Genomic DNA, 23794 nt, shown 5'->3' on the forward strand with positions numbered 1-23794 from the left:
ATTTATCTGAATTAAAAACAGCTATATAATGTTCCTATCTACAGACACACACTGAAAATATATGAAAATGAAAAATCTGTTTCCATGTTGTGACCTGCAAAGAACGCTCTTGTTGAATTCAACGATTGGCTATTGTGATTGCCTATTGATCATTAACTTGTGGTTGACGAGATGGGATCAAAGTTAGAATAATTTTATTTGTGTAGCAGAGTCAAGCTGGCTTTCAGGGAAGAGGTGAGACAGGGTTTGGGTGGGCAAGAGAGGCATCCAGAAGACTGGAATACAACAGCTAAGGTGATCAGGAGGACAGGGAGGAGAGTACTGGGTGTGACCTCTGGAAGGAAAGGAGATAAGGAGGCCTGTTGTGGACCAGGAAGTACCAAAGATTAGCAAGGTCGAAGTTAGAAAGCCAATAAAGAGGATGAAGAATGGGCAGTTGGCCCAGATGACATACCTGTGGAGGTCTCGAAATGTCTAGGAGAGGAAGCTGTAGCGTTTTTAACGGGGTTGTTTAATACAATCCTAGAATGGAAAAAGATGCCAGAGGAATGGAGCGGAAGTGTGCTGGTGACCATTTTCAAGAAGAAGGGAGACATACAGAATTGTGGAAACTACAGGGGGGGGGGGAGATTGAGTCATACGATGAAGTTATGGGAGAAGGTGTTTGAGGCTAGACTAAGGACAGAAGTAAGTATTTGTGAGCAGCACTATGGCTTTATGCCGAGGAAGAGTATCACAGATGCTGCTCTTAATTCTTGTCTTACATGTCCCTTAAACGTTGTAACTCTTGTCTTACATGTCCCTTAAATGTTGTAGAAAGTGTGTGGAACTGCTGTAAACCAAATTGCCCTCCGAGGGACAAATCAATAATAGTGAAGTGAAGTCAAGTGAAGAAGCAATGCTTGCGTTGAGGCTAGTCATGGAGAACTACAGGGAAGGTCAGAAAGAGCTGTATTTTGTCTTTGTAGATCTAGAGAAAGTCTATGACAGGGTGCCCAGAGAGGATCTGTCGTACTGCATGAGGAAGTCTGGAGTGGCAGAGAAGCATATCAGAGTAGTCCAAGAGATGTATGACGGGTTAGACTAGAGGTGAGACAGAAAGCTCCTTGGAATATGGTGTTTGCAGATGACATTGTGATCTGCAGTGAGGTCGACCCAGGAGAAGAAGATACATGGACGTAGTGAGGGAGGACATGAGAGTGTCTGGTGTTGGGGAGGACGATGCAGATGACAGGGTGAAGGGGAGAAACTTGATTTGCTGTGGCAACCCTTCACAGGACAAGCCGAAAATACAGTAGTAGTAGTAGTAGTAGTAATAGTAGTCACAGACCCACAGAGATGTTAAAAGAAAATACATAAAAGATAATTAATTTCATTATTTAAAAAAAATACTAATATTTTCAAAGCAATTCTGAAAAGCAGATTTCTGATTCGTTCTTCTCAGGTTTTTGTGTTTGTCAAGTGTCCTCGTTACTACTAGATGTTGTACTTGGAAGCCAAACAAGTTGCAAAGGTGGTCCAGTTCCTCCAGGATGGTCACGGTCACTTAAAAAAAAACATAATTAAAAGTGCATGAAGCTCGAACAATGCCTGACTCCATGTATGATGTCATTTTTGAGTACAAACGGAGATTTATACATTTTAAACGATTTAATCTGTTGTTCAGTTACTCTGACAGACACACTATCCGGTTGCAGCGCCGCCAGCCAGGAGAGCAGAATGTTTGCCATTAAAAATGGTGACGTAATTAAAGGACATGACTGAAGTTACTGCTACTGAAAATAAACTGTCAATGGAGGGAAAGAGGGAGGAGAGATGTGGAGGAAGAAGAGATATATCAGTCAGCACAGAAAGCTTCAGGCAGAAGGCTGACAGAGTTTAGCAGCTTCTCGTCTCTTCCTGATGATGACTTCTCTTGATGAAGATGAACTTTGCTTTCCACAGCTCCTCAACTCCTCCTGTAGGAAGGTCATACTTCCTTACTTTGAATCCTTGTTTACTTATATCATACTGTCCTCCATCTCTATTGTCACTGTGATTCTCAACATGATGGTCATCATCTCCATCTCACACTTCAAGTAGGCAAGTATTTCATCGGTTTCTGAAACTGGTCTCTGCACAGAATGAAATGGTAGAATACCAGAATGTGAAGGAAGACTTTCATGTTCCTGTCATGATGCTTTTGTGTTTAATCTGCTGGAATGATAATACTACAAATGATGATGACTTTCTTTCTCTCTTTTCTCTCCAGGCAGCTCCACACCTCCACCAACCTCCTCCTCCTCTCTCTGGCTGTTTCAGATTGCATTGTGGGTCTATTCATGTTGTTTCAAATTGACCTCATTGATGGCTGCTGGTTTTCAGGTGACATAATATGTGTTGTGGAATTTACAATGGGATCTGTGAGTACATCTGCCTCAGTAGGAACCATGGTTCTCATATCTATTGATCGCTACGTGGCTATTTGTCACCCTCTACATTATTCTACTAAAGTTACCATAAAAAGAATTAATGTTTGTATTTGTCTGTGTTGGATGTTTTCTGTTCTTTTTCACTGTCTGATTCTGAAAGATAATCTGGAGAAACCAGGCAGGTTTAACTCCTGTGTTGGTCAGTGTGTAATTAATGTGAATTATGCTTCTAGACTTGCTGATACGATTCTATCCTTTATTATTCCTGTCACTGTCATTGTAGTTCTTTATATGAGAGTATTTGTGGTTGCTGTGTCTCAGGCTCGTGCCATGAGGTCTCACGTTACATCTGTCACCATCAAGCGTTCAGTGAAAGTAACTGCTAAGAGATCAGAGCTGAAAGCAGCCATTACTCTTGGAGTTGTTGTCGTTGTGTTTCTGTAAGTCCCAAAGTGGGAGAACAACAAGCACAAATAAATCCACTGCATGTTTTCCTCAGAACACTGTCTATTTCTCACTTTTTGTCTGTCTGTCTTGTTGGTTTCATGTTTCAATGTGTTGTGAAAATAAATTGCATAACTCGAGCAATGACTGACATTATAAATGTTGTCATTGACTCTCTGAATGAGTCAAGCCTGTCCAAATCTTGTCGGAACATATCCCCACTACAGAGCTACCACAATTGCACATTTCTTTGGTTTGGCCATGAGTCTACAATTTACTTTTTTGTTGCCCAGACAGAACTATATACCTAATCACCAGCACAACAAAGCTACACAAGGCTCTGTTTAACTCTTTCAATACTTCCATTACTTCATAGCATAACAGTCACTTCACTCTTGTATTTGTATTGCATTCCCAGGACACAGATTTTCTTGGGTCCCGTAAAGTCTCCAAAATCAAAATGAGAAAGAGAGGAACACTACCCTTTCTTGGAACCGTAATTCTCTCTGTGATACACAGCAATTATGACTTTTCGACAGCAATCTTTATTTAATATCAAATAGTGAGTGATGAATGCAGTGTAAAATAATACACACTACCCTCTCTCACCTGATACCAAGCCCAAAATTATGCCCCAGCCATACTCCCACTGAACAAACTAGGCTGGGGAGGCCCCTGGCCTAGCCTTTCCACTTGAGCAACCTAGAGCTGAATGTTGAAGGAAATACAAGCACCTTATCTTCCAGTGTAAATTGTCTCAGCCACGCACATCTGTTATTCAGTTGCTGTTGGCATTCCTGGGCCTGGAACAAATCCTCCAAGGACAATGCCCGAGTATGTGGAGGTTTGGGCTCAGGACAGATTGAATTACATTTTCACTGGAGCTTGCCAGCTTTCTTGAACCAGGTCCTACCCGGTCCTGGTTTCCTACCGAACAAGGGATAAAATGGGGAAACCTCCCAAAATGCAAGTAGCACATGGATATTTGTAATTGCAATTTTATTTGACATTGAGAATAAACTTGTCCTGCAAAGCCTTATCCAGATGCCCCCATTAGACCATTAGTCTGTGGATGCATGCTGGTCTGAATAGATTCTGGGCCCAATAAACTGCTAAGTTCCCTCATTGTATGAGACGTGAGCAAGGTGCCCGGTCAGTCAGAATCTCTTTTGGATACATGCACTATAAAATATACACTGATGCCTCTCACGTCTCCAGTCTTCTTTGGGCAAACTCCTCTTGTTTGGTGATATATGCTACTGGAATAGAGAGAGCCATCAGTTCAATACTGCACTCCTGTAGGGATCTAATTCCTATCTGTCTTTCACATACCGAGTCACCTCCACACCCTCTCACCTGCTAATGAGTCCCAAAACCCCAACCCCATAGACTACATGTGTCAAATTCAAGGCCCGGGGGCCAAATGTGGCCCTCCAAGTCATTTTCTGTGGCCCCCAAGAGCTGTGTGTAGACATTTGTTTTTGTAAAATGCTGCATCTGTCACACGTGTTCTTAACAGCCCACATTTCTTGGTTGTTCTGCAGTTCTGCCCCTCTCAACTGTGACAAGAGTTTTGAACAAAGTTAATGCCATAACTTGTGTTGGATGATATTTTTCTTTCTTTATTATTTAATATTATTTACTTGAATAAGTTTGATTATTGATCGATGGAGTAGTGTGGTTTTCTTCACCTGATCAATTGAAATGATTTATGTTATAATAACAGCAATAATCTATCCATATATTTTTACAACTATACAATTGAATATGCAATGTTTGTAGTGAAGTAGTGAACTGATCAAACGGAAAATTCAGCAACATGGCAATAACAATAGCAACACGCTGCAGTCAGGAAATTAATAATCTGCTGGCGGTGACGATTGAAAGTTATTTGAACTTTTTTGTTTTTTCCTTCATGTGCTGAAATGTTGACTACATATGGCGCTCAGGATCAGCACTGGACAGCTAAAGAGTTAAATTAAAAAATAAATAGTTATTTAACAGCATGTTAAGGAGTAGTTACATTTATTTTACATTAAATGACATTACATTTAGTTACATTTTTTACTGTGTTACGGTTTACATTTGGCCTTTGGAGGGCAAACATAATGCTAATATGGCCCTTGGAGAAAATGAGTTTGACACCCCTGCCATAGACAGTCAAAATAGAAGTATTGCTTCCACTTTAACTGTCAATGGGGTTACGGTTATTGGGCTGATGTAAGCAGGTGATGTAATGAAAGGAAAACGTTTGGGTCACTCCCTCTGAAATTAATGTGAAGCTGAGGTAAAGAGGGAAGAGGAGTGCTGAGGAAGATAAAACAGTTGGGACAAAAAGCTTCAGGCAGAAGGCTGACAGAGTTTAGCAGCTTCTCATCTCTTTCTGGTGATGACAACATTTGATGAGGATGAACTTTGCTTTCCACAGCTCCTCAACTCCTCCTGCAGAAAAATCTTACATCCTTACTTTGTATCCATACTAGCTTACATCACACTGTCCTCCATCTCTATTGTCACTGTGATTCTCAACATGATGGTCATCATCTCCATCTCACACTTCAAGCAGGTAAATATTTAATCGGTTTCTGAAGCTGGTCTCTGCACAGAATGAAATGGTAGAATATCAGAATGTGAAGGAAGACTTTCATGTTCCTGTCATGATGCTTTTGGGTTTTAATCTGCTGGAATGAAAATACTACAAATGATGATGACTTTATTTCTCTCTTTTCTCTCCAGGCAGCTCCACACCTCCACCAACCTCCTCCTCCTCTCTCTGGCTGTCTCAGATTGCATCGTGGGTCTCATCATGGTTTTTCAAATTATACTCTTAGATGGCTGCTGGTTTTTGGGTGATGTCATGTGTGTTGTGTATTTTGGCCTGGACTATATCATCACCTCTGCCTCAATAGGGACCATGGTTCTCATATCTGTTGACCGCTACGTGGCTATTTGTGACCCTCTACATTATTCTAACAAAGTCACTGTAAAAAGAATTAATGTTTGTGTTTGTCTCTGTTGGATGTTTTCTGTTCTTGTTCACTGTCTGATGCTGAAAGATAACCTGGAGAAACCAGGCAGGTTTAACTCCTGTGTTGGTCAGTGTGTTATTATTCTTGATTATGTTTCTGGACTTGTTGATCTGTTTCTATCCTTTATTATTCCTGTCACTGTCATTGTAGTTCTTTATATGAGAGTATTTATGGTGGCTGTGTCTCAGGCTCGTGCCATGAGGTCTCACGTTACATCTGTCACCATCAAGCGTTCAGTGAAAGCAACTGCTAAGAGATCAGAGCTGAAAGCAGCCATTACTCTTGGAGTTGTTGTCGTTGTGTTTCTGATATGTGTGTGCCCTTATTTCAGTGTCTTACTTTCTGGCCAAGACTCCATGCTCGATGCTTCTTCGTTTGCATTCATCATATGTCTGTTCTATTTGAATTCTTTTCTAAATCCGCTGATCTATGCATTGTTTTACCCCTGGTTCAGAAAATCCATCAAAATTATTGTTACCCTCAAGATCCTCCAGGCAGACTCATGTGACACACACATCCTGTAGAAAGAGAATATGACATAAAGGAAAGGTGCTTGGAACATATTATACAGCATTGTTGTGAGATAATAACATATAAAAATGTTTATCTTGTTGAGCCTGTCAATTACAAAGTCTAGCTATGTGACAAAAACAAATCAGGGTCACTTTTAATGTCAGAAAAGACACTGAATGAGTTCTCATTCAATTTGTCATCATCACTGTCGTTCATTTGTGACAAAACCTCCGTGTAATTTTATATTGTCTGCATTACTGTAATTCAGCACTATTAATGGCTTTAACCCTGTTTTATGAATAAAGCATGACTTAACCTTCATTTATATGGTATATTTATCTGAATTAAAAACAGCTATATAATGTTCCTGTCTACAGACACAAATATATGAAAATGAAAAATCTGTTTCCATGTTGTGACCTGCAGAGAACGCTCTTGTTGAATTCAACGATTGGCTATTGTGATTGCCTATTGATCATTAACTTGTGGTTGACGAGATGGGATCAAAGTTAGAATAATTTTATTTGTGTAGCAGAGTCAAGCTGGCTTTCAGGGAAGAGGTGAGACAGGGTTTGGGTGGGCAAGAGAGGCATCCAGAAGACTGGAATACAACAGCTAAGGTGATCAGGGAGACAGGTAGGAGAGTACTGGGTGTGACCTCTGGAAGGAAAGGAGATAAGGAGGCCTGTTGTGGACCAGGAAGTACCAAAGATTAGCAAGGTCGAAGTTAGAAAGGCAATAAAGAGGATGAAGAATGGGCAGTTGGCCCAGATGACATACCTGTGGAGGTCTCGAAATGTCTAGGAGAGGAAGCTGTAGCGTTTTTAACGGGGTTGTTTAATACAATCCGAGAGGTGAAAAAGGTGCCAGAGGAATGGAGCGGAAGTGTGCTGGTGACCATTTTAAAGAAGAAGGAAGACATACAGAATTGTGGAAACTACAGGGGGGGGGGGAGATTGAGTCATACGATGAAGTTATGGGAGAAGGTGTTTGAGGCTAGACTAAGGACAGAAGTAAGTATTTGTGAGCAGCACTATGGCTTTATGCCGAGGAAGAGTATCACAGATGCTGCTCTTAATTCTTGTCTTACATGTCCCTTAAACGTTGTAACTCTTGTCTTACATGTCCCTTAAATGTTGTAGAAAGTGTGTGGAACTGCTGTAAACCAAATTGCCCTCCGAGGGACAAATCAATAATAGTGAAGTGAAGTCAAGTGAAGAAGCAATGCTTGCGTTGAGGCTAGTCATGGAGAACTACAGGGAAGGTCAGAAAGAGCTGTATTTTGTCTTTGTATATCTAGAGAAAGTCTATGACAGGGTGCCCAGAGAGGATCTGTCGTACTGCATGAGGAAGTCTGGAGTGGCAGAGAAGCATGTCAGAGTAGTCCAAAAGATGTATGACGGGTTAGACTAGAGCTGAGACAGAAAGCTCCTTGGAATATGGTGTTTGCAGATGACATTGTGATCTGCAGTGAGGTCGACCCAGGAGAAGACGATACATGGACGTAGTGAGGGAGAACATGAGAGTGTCTGGTGTCGGGGAGGACATGAGAGTGTCTGGTGTTGGGGAGGACGATGCAGATGACAGGGTGAAGGGGAGAAACTTGATTTGCTGTGGCAACCCCTCACAGGACAAGCCGAAAATACAGTAGTAGCAGTAGTAGTAGTAGTAGTAGTCACAGACCCACAGAGATGTTAAAAGAAAATACATAAAAGATAATTAATTTCATTATTTAAAAAAAATACTAATACTTTCAAAGCAATTCTGAAAAGCAGATTTCTGATTCGTTCTTCTCCAGTTTTTGTGTTTTTCAAGTGTCCTCGTTACTACTAGATGTTGTACTTGGAAGCCAAACAAGTTGCAAAGGTGGTCCAGTTCCTCCAGGATGGTCACGGTCACTTAAAAAAAAACATAATTAAACGTGCATGAAGCTCGAACAATGCCTGACTCCATGTATGATGTCATTTTCGAGTACAAACGGAGATTTATACATTTTAAACGATTGAATCTGTTGTTCAGTTACTCTGACAGACACACTATCCGGTTGCAGCGCCGCCAGCCAGGAGAGCAGAAGGTTTGCCATTAAAAATGGTGACGTAATTAAAGGACAGGACTGAAGTTACTGCTACTGAAAATAAACTGTCAATGGAGGGAAAGAGGGAGGAGAGATGTGGAGGAAGAAGAGATATATCAGTCAGCACAGAAAGCTTCAGGCAGAAAGCTGACAGAGTTTAGCAGCTTCTCGTCTCTCTCTTCCTGATGATGACTTCTCTCGATGAAGATGAACTTTGCTTTCCACAGCTCCTCAACTCCTCCTGTAGGAAGGTCATACTTCCTTACTTTGAATCCTTGTTTACTTATATCATACTGTCCTTAATCTGTATTGTTACTGTGATTCTCAACATGATGGTCATCATCTCCATCTCACACTTCAAGTAGGTAAATATTTCATCGCTTTCTGAAACTGGTCTCTGCACAGAATGAAATGGTAGAATATCAGAATGTGAAGGAAGACTTTCATGTTCCTGTCATGATGCTTTTGTGTTTTAATCTGCTGGAATGATAATACTACAAATGATGATGACTTTCTTTCTCTCTTTTCTCTCCAGGCAGCTCCACACCTCCACCAACCTCCTCCTCCTCTCTCTGGCTGTCTCAGATTGCATCGTGGGTCTATTCATTGTGTTTCAAATTGACCTCATTGATGGCTGCTGGTTTTCAGGTGACATAATATGTGTTGTATATTCAGTTCTGGGCCATGTTATGACAGCTTCCTCAGTAGGAACCATGGTTCTCATATCTATTGACCGCTACGTGGCTATTTGTGACCCTCTACATTATTCTACTAAAGTTACCATTAAAATAATTCATGTCTGTATTTGTCTCTGTTGGATGTTTTCTATTCTTGTTCACTGTCTGTTTCTGAAAGATAACCTGGAGAAACCAGGCAGGTTTAACTCCTGCGTTGGTCAGTGTGTAATTATTCTAGATTTTGCTTCTGGACTTGCTGATACGATTTTATCCTTTATTATTCCTGTCACTGTCATTGTAGTTCTTTATATGAGAGTATTTGTGGTTGCTGTGTCTCAGGCTCGTGCCATGAGGTCTCACGTTACATCTGTCACCATCAAGCGTTCAGTGAAAGTAACTGCTAAGAGATCAGAGCTGAAAGCAGCCATTACTCTTGGAGTTGTTGTCGTTGTGTTTCTGATATGTGTGTGCCCTTTTTTTTGTATTGTGATGTCTGGCCACGGCTCCATGCTCCATGCTACATCTCCTGTCTTAACTCTGCTCTGTTTTAACTCTTGTCTGAATCCTCTGATCTATGCCTTGTTTTATCCCTGGTTCAGGAAATCCATCAAACTGATTGTGACACTTAAGATCCTGCAGAGTGATTCATGTGACACCAGAATACTGTAGAGCGAGATAATGTGGATAAAGCTTAGGGTTAGGACCACTTATTTTTTTAAACCTTCCTCTTTCACAAGGCTTTTTTTTTATGTGGGATTGGTTTTAAGCAACTTGAAACATTCATTCATTCATTATCCAACCGCTTATTCCGTCATCGGGTCGCGGGCCAAGTTGGAGCCAATCCCAGCAGTCAACGGGCGAGAGGCGGGGTACACCCTGGACAAGCCGCCAGTCCATCGCAGGGCAACACAGAGACAGACAATCAGCCACACACACACTCACACCTACGGGCAATTTAGTGTCTTTAGCCTAGGCTGCATGTCTTTGGAGGTGGGAGGAAGCCGGAGAACCCGGAGAGAACTCACGCAGACACTGGGAAAACATGCAAACTCCTCACAGAATGGCCACAAGTCGGAGACGAACCTGCAACCACCTCGCTGTGAGGCAACAGTGCTCACCACTGCGCCACCGCGCCCGCAACTTGAAACAGCTCCTGGTTATTTCCCACTGAAGTACGCAGAGGTCATCTGGATCATCACCTCCTCTAATTTTGCGGATACATAGGGAGAAGGATGCTGAGGATGGCAGCATGAGGAGAAGGGGGAAGGCCAGGTGGTTGGTGTGACGGGGAAGGATGCAGAGGACAGAGTGAGATGGAGAAAGGATGATGTGCTGTGACCCTGAATGGGAGGAGCTGAAAGATTTCATGTTTTCAAATTGAGTGACCTTGAAGTTCGATTGCACACTAGAGATTAATATTTTTCTAATATCAGGTAGTCTTTTAACTCAGAGTGATGTAACGTCATATTATCTTGAGCTGAACTGCATGAAAGGAAACGTTTTACAGTTCTTGATGTTGCATCATTTCAGAATCTGTTCACATCTACCCCTTCCAAGGGGTCACCCCAGTCATTCTGCAAACAAACAAAGAGATGAAAACAAAACCGAGCAGTAACTTACTCATATTCATCACTCTTCATCTTGGCTTCATTTTATGTATGATGTTTCATGGGGCCTAAACTCATTGCTTATTAAAGTTCACGCAGCACAATCTAGTGGTTGAATCGATATGCAAGGTGTGACTTGGAGGCGAGAGGGAGGTTGAGAGCGAGCAAACAAATATAGAAACCAAATATCTTGTTGAGCCTGTCAATTACAAAGTCTAGCTAGGTGACGAAAACAAATCAGGGTCACTTTTAATGTCAGAAAAGACACTGAATGAGTTCTCATTCAATTTGTCATCATCACTATCGTTCATTTGTGACAAAACCTCCGTGTAATTTTATATTGTCTGCATTACTGTAATTCAGCACTATTAATGGCTTTAACCCTGTTTTATGAATAAAGCATGACTTAACCTTCATTTATATGGTATATTTATCTGAATTAAAAACAGCTATATAATGTTCCTATCTACAGACACACACTGAAAATATATGAAAATGAAAAATCTGTTTCCATGTTGTGACCTGCAGAGAACGCTCTTGTTGAATTCAACGATTGGCTATTGTGATTGCCTATTGATCATTAACTTGTGGTTGACGAGATTGGATCAAAGTTAGAATAATTTTATTTGTGTAGCAGAGTCAAGCTGGCTTTCAGGGAAGAGGTGAGACAGGGTTTGGGTGGGCAAGAGAGGCATCCAGAAGACTGGAATACAACAGCTAAGGTGATCAGGGAGACAGGGAGGAGAGTACTGGGTGTGACCTCTGGAAGGAAAGGAGATAAGGAGGCCTGTTGTGGACCAGGAAGTACCAAAGATTAGCAAGGTCGAAGTTAGAAAGGCAATAAAGAGGATGAAGAATGGGCAGTTGGCCCAGATGACATACCTGTGGAGGTCTCGAAGTGTCTCGGAGAGGAAGCTGTAGCGTTTTTAACGGGGTTGTTTAATACAATCCGAGAGGTGAAAAAGATGCCAGAGGAATGGAGCAGAAGTGTGCTGGTGACCATTTTCAAGAAGAAGGGAGACATACAGAATTGTGGAAACTACAGGGGGGGGGGAGATTGAGTCATACGATGAAGTTATGGGAGAAGGTGTTTGAGGCTAGACTAAGGACAGAAGTAAGTATTTGTGAGCAGCACTATGGCTTTATGCCGAGGAAGAGTACCACAGAAGCAATGCTTGCGTTGAGGCTAGTAATGGAGAAGTACAGGGAAGGTCAGAAAGAGCTGTATTTTGTCTTTGTAGATCTAGAGAAAGTCTATGACAAGGTGCCGAGAGGATCTGTCGTACTGCATGAGGAAGTCTGGAGTGGCAGAGAAGCATGTCAGAGTAGTCCATGAGATATATGACGGGTTAGACTAGAGGTGAGACAGAAAGCTCCTTGGAATATGGTGTTTGCAGATGACATCGTGATCTGCAGTGAGGTCGACCCAGGAGAAGAAGATACATGGACGTAGTGAGGGAGGACATAAGAGTGTCTGGTGTTGGGGAGGACGATGCAGATGACAGGGTGAAGTGGAGAAACTTGATTTGCTGTGGCAACCCCTCACGGTACAAGCCGAAAATACAGTAGTAGCGGTAGTAGTAGTAGTAGTAGTAGTAGTCACAGACCCACAGAGATGTTAAAAGAAAATACATAAAAGATAATTAATTTCATTATGAAAAAAACATTACTAATACTTTAAAAGCAATTCTGAAAAGCAGATTTCTGATTCGTTCTTCTCCAGTTTTTGTGTTTTTCAAGTGTCCTCGTTACTACTAGATGTTGTACTTGGAAGCCAAGCAAGATGCAAAGGTGGTCCAGTTCCTCCAGGATGGTCACGGTCACTTTCATCTGTTGTTCAGTTACTCTGACAGACACATTATCCGGTTACAGCACCGCCAGCCAGGAGAGGAGAAGGGATTTCCTCTTTTTTTTGATTAAGTAAAGCCTCACAGGAAGGTTTTCCATTAAAAATGGTAACGTAATTAAAGGACAGGACTTACGTTACTGCTACTGAAAATAAACTGTTAATGGAGGGAAAGAGGGAGGAGAGATGTGGAGGAAGAAGAGATATATCAGTCAGCACAGAAAGCTTCAGGCAGAAGGCTGACAGAGTTTAGCAGCTTCTCATCTCTTCCTGATTATGTCATCCTTTGATGAAGATGAACTTTGCTTTCCACAGCTCCTCAACTCCTCCTGTAGGAAGGTCATACTTCCTTACTTTGAATCCTTGTTTACTTATATCATACTGTCCTCCATCTCTATTGTTACTGTGTTTCTCAACATGATGGTCATCATCTCCATCTCACACTTCAAGTAGGTAAATATTTCATCGGTTTCTGAAACTGGTCTCTGCACAGAATGAAATGGTAGAATATCAGAATGTGAAGGAAGACTTTCATGTCCCTGTCATGATGCTTTTGTGTTTTAATCTGCTGGAATGATAATACTACAAATGATGATGACTTTATTTCTCTCTTTTCTCTCCAGGCAGCTCCACACCTCCACCAACCTCCTCCTCCTCTCTCTGGCTGTCTCAGATTGCATCGTGGGTCTATTCACATTGTTTCAAATTGACCTCATTGATGGCTGCTGGTTTTCAGGTGACATCGTATGTGTTGTGTCTTTTGCTCTGGGCTACATGAGTACAGCTGCCTCAATAGGGACCATGGTTCTCATATCTATTGATCGCTACGTGGCTATTTGTCACCCTCTACATTATTCTACTAAAGTTACCATAAAAAGAATTAATGTCTGTATTTGTCTGTGTTGGATGTTTTGTGTTCTTGTTCACTGTCTGATTCTGAAGGATAATCTGGGACATCCAGGCAGGTTTAACTCCTGTGTCGGTCAGTGTGTAATTATTCTTGATTATGCTTCTGGACTTGCTGACATGATTTTATCCTTTATTATTCCTGTCACTGTCATTGTAGTTCTTTATATGAGAGTATTTGTGGTTGCTGTGTCTCAGGCTCGTGCCATGAGGTCTCACATTACATCTGTCACCATCAAGTGTTCAGTGAAAGTAACTGCTAAGAGATCAGAGCTGAAAGCAGCCATTACTCTTGGAGTCGTTGTCGTTGTGTTTCTGATATGTGTGTGCCCTATTTTTTGTGTTTTACTTTCTGGGCAAGACTCCATGCTCAATGCTTCATCACTTTCCTTCATCTTAACTCTGTTCTATTTTAACTCTTGTCTGAATCCTCTGATCTATGCCTTGTTCTACCCCTGGTTCAGAAAATCCATCAAACTAATTGTGACACTTAAGATCCTGCAGAGTGATTCATGTGACACCAGAGTACTGTAGAGAGAAAGAATGTGTATAAGGGTTAGGGTTAGGATCAGTTTTATTTTTGTTTGTTTTTAAACCTTCCTCTTTCACAAGGTTTTTTTTAATGTCAGATTGGTTTAAGCAACCTGAAACAGCTCCTGGTTATTTCCCACTGAAGGACGCAGAGGTCATCTGGATCTTCACCTCCTCCTCTAATTTTGAGGATACAAAGGGAGAAGGATGCTGAGGATGGCAGCAGGAGGAGAAGGGGGAGGCCAGGTGGTTGGTGTGACAGAGAAGGATGCAGGTCAGGCAGACAGGACCGAGGCGGGGGGGCGAGCAGACGGGATTCCGGGATCAGGCAAGGTCGGTACACGGGGAGGCAGGCGCTGGAAGTGTGATGGAAGGAGTGGTAACATGACACTACGATCTGGCGGGGTTGTGTTGTCTGGGCTGATGAGGGATGCATTGCAGGTGGTGACGGGAGCACAGGTGCCAGGAATTAGCTGATGGCAGGGTGGATTTGTGGAGGCAGGGAAGTGGGTGTGGAGAGTGGCACAGGCTGTGACATGGATAGATTATTGCTGGGTATGGGTTGCTTTCACAATTTTTGGCCTTGGCGCGGCATGCGGGGCCTTGAAATGAAATACTTTTATTAATCATCATCTGCAGACACACACAATGAAATCGAATTTGGCGGGCTGGGCTTGGGGCTCAGGATTGGTGGGCCGGCCTCTTGCTCCCTCCTCTCTGTCCCAGGGAATAATACTCTCTCCCCAAATGGCTGGATATGGGTCAGGTTGAGCTGAAGCCCCTGCGTTGCCTACGCCCATTCGGTTCTCAGGGTTGGGTAGTGGGGGTGGGCGTCGGTGGGGGGAGGGGGGCTGGTGGGAGGTGCGGGATGGGTGGAGGGTGCTGGTGGGCCGCTGCGCTGGCCTTGGTTTCGTCGGCTCTGTTGGTGACTGTCGCTCCCGGGCCCTGGGCTGGTTCTTTTGCGTGTGGCTCCGTTGGGGCCCCGGGGGTCGTTTTCGGGTTGCTGTGGCGGCTTGGGGTGATTTGGGGGCTCATGTTGCCATTGTTGGGCCCGGGATGACTGCCCCTTTCTTCGGTGGAGGTTTCACGCATGCCAGGTCCACCACGCCAGCACCTATCAAAACTTGATTTAAGAGTTAACTCCGCCCACAGATCTCTGAGTCAGTGGAGGTTGCTGGGTTAGTGTTTGTGGCTCTCACTATGCTCTCTCTCTTTTCCTCAGATCTTCTGAGAACTCGATGAGCCAGACTTTCCTCTAGAGCAGTGGTTCTCAAATGGTGGGGCGCGCCCCCCTAGGTGGGAGAAGAAGAAAGACCTGGCTTCCTCATTTTGCTAAAAGCACAATTCTTTCTTCATTTTGGTTTTCTAGGTTAAAGTGTTTTATATTTTGTGCTCCCTAGTTAATGTTGCTGATCAATTTTAATGTATTATTATTTATTGATCTTATTTAATTTAATTTATTATTTAATTGTATAAATTGTAGTTTAAGAATTAAAATGTCAGGCAAATTGATGCACTTCAAATATTTTCTGTTGCAGACTAAAAAAAATGGTAATAAAGTTATTATTTGTTGTAAGTTGATCTATATTTCTTTCTTTCTCATATTTCTTTGTATGTTAATAAGGATACAAGAGTGGGGGTTTTTCGGGGGGGGGGGGGGGGCGAAATGTTTTTTTTCTTCCTGGGGGGGCGTGGCAGAAAATAATTGAGAAGCACTGCTCTCGAGGCTGATGAGAACCTGATGTATTGGGACAACTCTTGGTTATTGATGGATCAAAGGGGTATAATCAAGGAGCACAAATAAATCCATTGCACTCTCTTTTCAGAACACTGTGTATTTGTCACTTTTTGTTTGTCTAGGTTGTATGTTCACTGTGGTGTGCACAGCCCTCTATGGCGGTAAGCAGGTAATAAAACTAATACAATATGAATAGGCTAGTCTGCCAAGAGGGCAGGTGATGGTCACAATCATTATAAAAGAAAAGCAAAGAAAAAAATATATAAATGAAAGGAAAAAGACCCAAATTACTGAAACTTTATTACAAGCCTACTTTTTTGGAGCCAGTGTGTTTGCCAGTGTGTGTGTTTTCTCAACGGTAGACCTGGTGCGCGGTTATCACCAGGTTCCGGTATGTCCAGAGGATGTGACCAAGACCGCAGTCATTACTCCGTTCAGGCTTTTTGAGTTCATGCGCATGCCTTTTGGCCTGAAGGGGGCAGCGGAAAAATTTCAGACACTCCGTTTGTTTTTGTTTACCTTGATGACATTTTGGTGGCCAGCAATTCAGCGGAGGAGCACCTGTTGCACAGGTTTTTCAGCGCATTGACGAGCATGGCTTAATAGTAAACCCAGCTAAGAGCCAGTTCGGACTGCTGGTGATGGATTTCTTGGGCCACCGCATTTCATCGCAGGGCGCAGTTCCATTGCCTTCTAAGGTGCAGGTGGTGGCAGATTTTCCGCGCCCAGTCTCTGTTAAAGGCTTACAGGAGTTTCTGGGCATGGTCAATTTTTACAACCGTTTCCTCCCTCACGCAGCTCATCTCCTGCAGCCACTGTACGATGCTTTGAGGTTGAAGAAGGCTAAGGGCCAGGTCGACCGGACTCCAGAACGGTGCAAGGCCTTTGATGGGGCTAAATCTGCCCTTGCTAATGCGGCATTACTTGCACACCCTTCAGAGCTCTGGTCAGCAACAGCGAGTTCCCTGCGCACACAGGTTCGCCGCACTACCGCGTACCATCCTCAGGCTAACGGCTTATGTGAACGTTTTCACCGCTCGCTCAAGGCTGCTTTGCGTGCAGCGCTGTCGGATGGTAACTGGGTGGATTGTTTGCCTTGGGTGATGCTGGGGTTGCGTTCAGCTCCTAAGAAGGACCTAGATGCTTCACCTGCTGTTTGGGCAACCGCTCCGCGTTCCGGGTGAGTTTTTGCCGGGGAGTTCTGCCCCGCAGTCACATCGCTTTTCGTCAGACACTGCTCTGTCTCCAGTGCATGTTCATCAATGGAGGGAAAGAGGGAGGAGAGATGTGGAGGAAGAAGAGATATATCAGTCAGCACAGAAAGCTTCAGGCAGAAAGCTGACAGAGTTTAGCAGCTTCTCGTCTCTCTCTTCCTGATGATGACTTCTCTTGATGAAGATGAACTTTGCTTTCCACAGCTCCTCAACTCCTCCTGTAGGAAGGTCATACTTCCTTACTTTGAATCCTTGTTTACTTATATCATACTGTCCTTCATCTCTATTGTTACTGTGTTTCTCAACATGATGGTCATCATCTCCATCTCACACTTCAAGTAGGTAAATATTTCATCGCTTTCTGAAACTGGTCTCTGCACAGAATGAAATGGTAGAATATCAGAATGTGAAGGAAGACTTTCATGTTCCTATCATGATGCTTTTGTGTTTTAATCTGCTGGAATAATAATACTACAAATGACGATAACTTTATTTCTCTTTTCTCTCCAGGCAGCTCCACACCTCCACCAACCTCCTCCTCCTCTCTCTGGCTGTCTCAGATTGCATCGTGGGTCTATTCATGTTGTTTCAAATTGACCTCATTGATGGCTGCTGGTTTCTGGGAGACATCATATGTGTTGTGTATTTTGCTCTGGGCTACATGAGCACCACTGCCTCAATAGGGACCATGGTTCTTATATCTATTGATCGCTACGTGGCTATTTGTCACCCTCTACATTATTCTACCAAAGTTACCATAAAAATAATTCATGTCTGTGTTTGTCTGTGTTGGATGTTTTCAGTTCTTGTTCCCTGTCTGTTGCTGAAGGATAATCTTAAACAGCCAGGCAGGTTTAACTCCTGTGTTGGACAGTGTGTAATTACTCTAGATTATGTTTCTGGACTTGTTGATCTGTTTCTATCCTTTATCTTTCCTGTCACTGTCATTGTAGTTCTTTATATGAGAGTATTTGTGGTTGCTGTGTCTCAGGCTCATGCCATGAGGTCTCACGTTACATCTGTCACCATCAAGCGTTCAGTGAAAGTAACTGCTAAGAGATCAGAGCTGAAAGCAGCCATTACTCTTGGAGTCGTTGTCGTTGTGTTTCTGATATGTGTGTGTCCTTATTTTTGTTTTGTGCTATCTGGCCAAGACTCCATGATCGATGCTTCATTATTTTCCTTCATTATAACCCTGGTCTATTTTAACTCTTGTCTGAATCCTCTAATCTATGCCTTGTTTTATCCCTGGTTCAGAAAATCCATCGAACTGATTGTGACACTTAAGATCCTGCAGAGTGATTCATGTGATACCAGAATACTGTAGAGAGAAAGAATGTGGATAAGGGTTAGGGTTAGGATCAGTTTTTTTTTCTTTTTTCTTTTTTACCTTCCTCTTTCACAAGGTTTTTTTTAATGTCAGATTGGTTTAAGCAACCTGAAACAGCTCCTGGTTATTTCCCACTGAAGGACGCAGAGGTCATCTGGATCTTCACCTCCTCCTCTAATTTTGAGGATACATAGGGAGAAGGATGCTGAGGATGGCAGCAGGAGGAGAAGTGGGAGGCCAGGTGGTTGGTGTGACAGAGAAGGATGCAGAGGACAGAGTGAGATGGAGAAAGGATGATCTGCTGTGACCCTGATGTATCCTGAGTGCCATGTGTAGCCGGCTACATATGGAGCTGTCTAGTGCTGAAGTTCACCTTCAGGTTCAGCACTGGACAGCTCCATATATAGCCGGCTACATATGGAGCTGTCCAGTGCTGAACCTGTGCGCCATATGTAGCCGGGTTGAACATTTCAGCACATGCTTGGAAAAAAAAAGTTCAAATAACTTTCAATAGTCACCGCCAACAGATTATTAATTCCCTGACTGCAGTGTGTTGCTATTGTTATTGCCATGTTGCTGAATTTTTCCGTTTGATCGGTTAAATATGATGATGATGAATATATTTATTCGATAGAATGTTAGAGTAAAAGTACAGTCAAACATCCTGTCGAAGAGGAGCATTTCAAAAAAGCCCTTGCGGTCTTGTTTCCATTGAAAGTCCTTAGTACATAAGTTCACTACATTGCATATTCAATTGTATAGTTGTAAAAATATATGGATAGATTATTGCTGTTATTATAACATAAATCCTTTCAATTGATCAGGTTAAGAAAACCAAACTACTCCATCAATCAATAATCAAACTTATTCAAGTAAATAATATTAAATAATAAATAAATAGAAATAGCATCCAACACAAGTTATGGCCTTAAATTTTCTGCCGTGCTTGCTCTCATCCAAAAGTTGGATACAGGAAACAGGAAATGAAGGGAGCTTAAAAAATGTACACTTGTCAGATGGACTTTCAAACACGTGCTAAAGATTGTTCAAATCAGATAACACAGGTTACATGGGAAGCATTACTTAAAAATTCTAATCGATAATGACTAAATTTACGTATCCATATTTACTGAACATCATGGTTCCATATTTCACACTGAGGGCTTCACATAACTGGTGCACAGGTGTGCTGGCACGTTGCACAGTTAGCAGGCAGCATGATCCATCCAAATGGTCTTTGTCTCCCCCTGCTGTTCATCATTAGTAGTACAAATGCTGTGTGGGGGGGGGGGGTGAAAGACTGCCAACAGCTGCAGAAAAAGGCAGCGTCTAAATCTCCTGCTGTGATGATTCCCTTTAATTACATTCAGAATGATTTGTTGTTGCGTAGTTGTTTAAACGCACTGATATTCACCTTTAGTGTGACGTAATAGTAGGTGATGACACAGCTGTACAGAAACATCGGAGCCAGCACACCAATCATAATCCACCTGAGGTCAGGAGACTCAGTGGAGAATCCTACCATAAGCTGGAAGAGAAATAAAAGCTCAGAGAGCTCAAGGTGAAGACACGGAATAAAGATGTCATCTCAGGGTCGCTCACGCTACAGCGACAGCGATTGGCCCAATCTGATCATCGTCTGTCGAACAGGAAGAAAGGCTGGACTTGATGCTATCAAACCAAATTCTTTGTTTCCATGGTACCCGTTACCTTCGCACTGACGTTGTCTGTCACCCAAACCTGGCTGTTTGTGTCCACTGTCACATTTTCCTTTTGTTAACGTTTGACATTCAGCTCTTTTTTCTTTTCCTTTTTAACAGACAGAACAGAAAAAAACTAATCACACCACTTCCTGTCAGGCAGGATTCGGTGGTTTGGCTCAGTCTGCGGAAACCTGCAGAATTTACACGTTAGGGGGAACTAATTCATTTAGAAATATATTGATTATTGGATTTCATATTGAATATAATACGATGTCTATTCATTGTTGGGAGTAAAGTTTTGTGTCGGTGTTGAATCTTTCAGAACAGCGATGCATCCGTAGAGTGAACAGCAATGGGCTCAGTACACAGCCTTGATGCATTCCTGTGCTCAATGTGATTGGTTCTTACTGCCCGCTGTCTTTGTGTCAGTCGTGCTGAGCGATTCAACTAAGCCAACTACATACCCTCCAGAAAGGTTGTTAATTACATCAATTATTTGGAGACTTTGTGGTAAAGAAGCTGCCAAGTTTGTCATAAACCCATTCAAGGAAGTGGTTGTAGGACAAGATGTGCTTGAAACAGTTGTATCCCAAAAAGTACCGTAAACAGACCCAAAATACTGAAACTTTATTACAAGCCTACTTTTTCTGAGCCAGTGTGTGTGGGTGTGTGTGTGTGTGTGTGTGTGTGTGTGTGTTTGACTAATCTAGTCTGTTTGGCCGGAGATACGAGAAGCATTTGATTTACATTTATTGATAAGACATTTAACGCAGTTAATTTTTTTAAGGAAATATTTGCAATATGAATAATAACTTGTAAAATATACAAATAGTGTCTGTCAGTACTTTTAATCTACAGGGAAGAGAATTTTATGGCCAAAGCATTGTATTCGCTGGATCGTTTCGTCAAGCTGCAGGTTGCATTGTAGAGATCCAGAATAGGCCATCCCACCAATCCTCCCCTCAAGCCAACCAAGAAGACGACTGATGCGCATGCGATGGATCCAAAGTGACTATTTTGGGGGGGAGATTGCTTATTTTTTCCCATGATAACGGGACAGCGTTGACTTTATGAGGCGCACCTGGCACAGCTCTGATCCCCATCGTCCTTTCTTTACGCTGGACTATCTGCAAAAAAAGGGAAGCAACCAACTGATCATAATCGCAGTTTTTTATTTCATACTGGGGGCAAAAAATACAAATAATTTAGCAATCTTTAAATATTAGCATCACTCATCATATTTAGTATCTTTGGCACTAACCTGGAAGGAGATCATGAAGATGAGGACAATAATGTTCAGGATCACCAGAACAACCACAGGAACGCTGACAGGCTCCAACTTTTCATTGCTCTTTTCATCGTCGGGGTGCTCAGTCTGCCTTTGAGCATCCTGTGTGAGACAGTCAGAGCTGTCTGTGGGCAAAGCAAATGGGTGAGGAAAGATGAGCGTGACGCTCACGGATGGGAACTAAGCAAAGAAAGGTGGAAGAATTACGAACAAAACAAAAAGAGGCATGGTATTCCACGTCCAGGCACTCGGGGCGGTTTGACCAGACGGTATCGCAATGTCAGCATCTCACCTAAGACGTGGATGAGCGTGCCATTGCCGGTGAATCGGAGGTATGGTGGTGGGCACAAGACTTCTATCTCGCAGACATAGATGTCAGTGTCAGTAGCTGTCAGTCCCAACACTGTCAACTCAACAGCGCCCCCTTTCATCCGAGCAGAACATTGCACCTACAACAGAGAAACTTCTTCAAAAGCCTCATTTTGGGCCTTTTTTTTTTAACATTCTGCCAACATGATGAAATATAAATAACTGGATTATCAAAATATAAAGTCTGTCCGTCCATTCGTCCGTTTACCTCCCCCTCTTTTGCCACGCCCGTCTCTCTCTGCCCTGTGGCGTTGAGGGTGGATGAGCAGACTCTGTGGAGGCCACGGATGCCTTTGTGCAACGACACACGAATCTCCACAGGGCCGGTGTATGACGGACTTTGGATGTGGGAGGGTTGGGGTTGGACGAAGCACTGGACTTGCACTGTCCTACAGCTGCTCACCACTTTATACGGCTGGATCACCTTCAGTCCTGAAATTAAAAAAATGGAAGGTTGGTGTGGGGGTCCAAATTGGAGAAGTAAAAGTCAAATAACATCATTTTTTGTTTTATTTAATTCTCATTTGTGACATTTTGTGAAATGTGACCCAGTGTTAATCAGATTCTACTGTAGCCACTTCATCTTATATTTATTGTTTACAGGGTTCGAAAATTTCACCCAAAGCTAAGGTCATTAGAAAGTGCGGTAATAGCTAAAAAGAAAAATGAAAAAAAATGAAATTGGCATTGCCAGAATTATTTAAAAATCATATTCAGAAATGTGAAATTCGCCTTAATGCTAAGTGACTGAAAATTAGACATTTGAATTGCTAAAAAAAAAAGAAATAGTTACAAATGCAGTTGTAATGCAGTTTGATGCCAGAGATCCTGTGTGATAAACAGACAAAAAGCTGTTTCCAGTATCTGAGCTGTACATTGTGGTCATCCCATCTGTAAACTCACCGCTCCACACAGGCAGGCTGAGGAACGCCAGGACAATCCATCCCATCGTACGATGAGCCAGCCGCATCCTGCAGTATCTTTCACAGTCCCAAAGGTAGTACACCCCAGCTCACTGAGCACGTTTGACCAAAATACAGCAAAAAATACACCTTTGTAGAGGCTTATGTCCCTTCGCTGTCACGGAAAATGTGTAGCAGCACAGGAAATGATGAATGTGTTTTGCCAGTAAAGACACCGAGTTGTAACCTGCTGCAGGAAATCTGACATGAACCAAATTCTGTGATAACAACAACAAAAACGTTTTGTGTGGAAAAAAATCAGAATACAGGAAAAGTCTTAAATTCAAAAAACGTATTGTGCTCAAATTAAATGTGTAATCAATATCCACAGAAATTATTTAATTTATGTTATTTATGAGTTCCGGAATATCCTGAATCCAAATGTGATCTCGTCAACCTTTTCGGAAATATATTAAGAGCCAAATGATTAATTTGCGTTTAAAAAAAAAACGATTTTTGATTAATCTGCTGAATGAATTTCACAACATTGCGATTGCGGTTTAAAATAAAGTATAAATGATATCCAAAAGAAAGTCACGTATATAAAACACAAGTTCCATTTTCTGATTTAGTTCTTTTTTTGTCTTTCCTTCTGAAATATATCACGAATTCAGGACCCTAACCCAAATTCATCAAAATTCAAACTGAAGGCACGACATGTTTTATAGATTTAGAATTAGAATTTTAGAGTCATTTTTGCTTTATTGTTTTCATGATCATTCTTGATATGTAAAGATCATTTACCAACAGCTAATCGTGGCGCCTGCGTGTGGAGGTCATCATCGTGAATGTGCTGGTGTGACGTTACATTCTGAGCTGTTTTGCTTGGAAACTCTGAGGTGCAGCCCCGTTCTCTCAGAGCTGAATGTCACCGCTGCAGATGACATTGTCTGGAAATCATCTTTTTTTTATTCTGCTGTAATTCCTTGGGTTACGGTTTAAGATGACTTGCATAGACCTGCATAGGTGGAAAATTAATCTGATCAAGCAAATCTTGGTGTAGACGTTGCAATATCTAATAAATAAATAAATAAACAATGTAGTTAAGGGGTTTTAACAGATTAAAATCAGACCATTATATTAAATAACTGAATAGTGAGTTATGTTGTAACCTTTGTTCTCTGAGTGAGGAGGCTAGAGGTCGACCCAGGA

At 42.2% G+C, this 23794-nt stretch overlaps 5 protein-coding genes across 5 annotated transcripts; 4 read left to right on the forward strand and 1 right to left on the reverse strand.

Annotated features, from left to right (window-relative positions):
• Positions 1–5244: 5244 nt before the first annotated feature.
• LOC137902256 (trace amine-associated receptor 13c-like) lies at positions 5245–6408 on the forward strand. The gene is made up of 2 exons (XM_068746335.1): positions 5245–5421; positions 5596–6408. Exons 1-2 carry the CDS (start codon positions 5245–5247, stop codon positions 6406–6408), a joined length of 990 nt encoding a protein of 329 aa, XP_068602436.1.
• Positions 6409–8659: 2251 nt separating this feature from the next.
• Positions 8660–9817, forward strand: LOC137902263 (trace amine-associated receptor 13c-like). Its single transcript, XM_068746340.1, has 2 exons — positions 8660–8832; positions 9007–9817. The coding sequence occupies exons 1-2, from the start codon at positions 8660–8662 to the stop codon at positions 9815–9817; spliced, it is 984 nt and encodes a 327-aa protein (XP_068602441.1).
• Positions 9818–12877: 3060 nt separating this feature from the next.
• LOC137902312 (trace amine-associated receptor 13c-like) lies at positions 12878–14041 on the forward strand. Its single transcript, XM_068746394.1, has 2 exons — positions 12878–13050; positions 13225–14041. Exons 1-2 carry the CDS (start codon positions 12878–12880, stop codon positions 14039–14041), a joined length of 990 nt encoding a protein of 329 aa, XP_068602495.1.
• Positions 14042–17155: 3114 nt separating this feature from the next.
• LOC137902289 (trace amine-associated receptor 13c-like) lies at positions 17156–18317 on the forward strand. The gene is made up of 2 exons (XM_068746370.1): positions 17156–17328; positions 17501–18317. Exons 1-2 carry the CDS (start codon positions 17156–17158, stop codon positions 18315–18317), a joined length of 990 nt encoding a protein of 329 aa, XP_068602471.1.
• A 2668-nt stretch (positions 18318–20985) lies between these two features.
• cd28 (CD28 molecule) lies at positions 20986–22686 on the reverse strand. Its single transcript, XM_068746597.1, has 5 exons — positions 22584–22686; positions 21889–22112; positions 21604–21760; positions 21285–21436; positions 20986–21150 (listed from the first exon to the last, which is right to left on the reverse strand). Exons 1-5 carry the CDS (start codon positions 22648–22650, stop codon positions 20986–20988), a joined length of 765 nt encoding a protein of 254 aa, XP_068602698.1. The 5' UTR covers positions 22651–22686.
• Between the last annotated feature and the right edge of the window lie 1108 nt (positions 22687–23794).

Source organism: Brachionichthys hirsutus, chromosome 12, assembly GCF_040956055.1.
Source record: "Brachionichthys hirsutus isolate HB-005 chromosome 12, CSIRO-AGI_Bhir_v1, whole genome shotgun sequence".
Taxonomy (NCBI): Eukaryota; Metazoa; Chordata; class Actinopteri; order Lophiiformes; family Brachionichthyidae; genus Brachionichthys; species Brachionichthys hirsutus.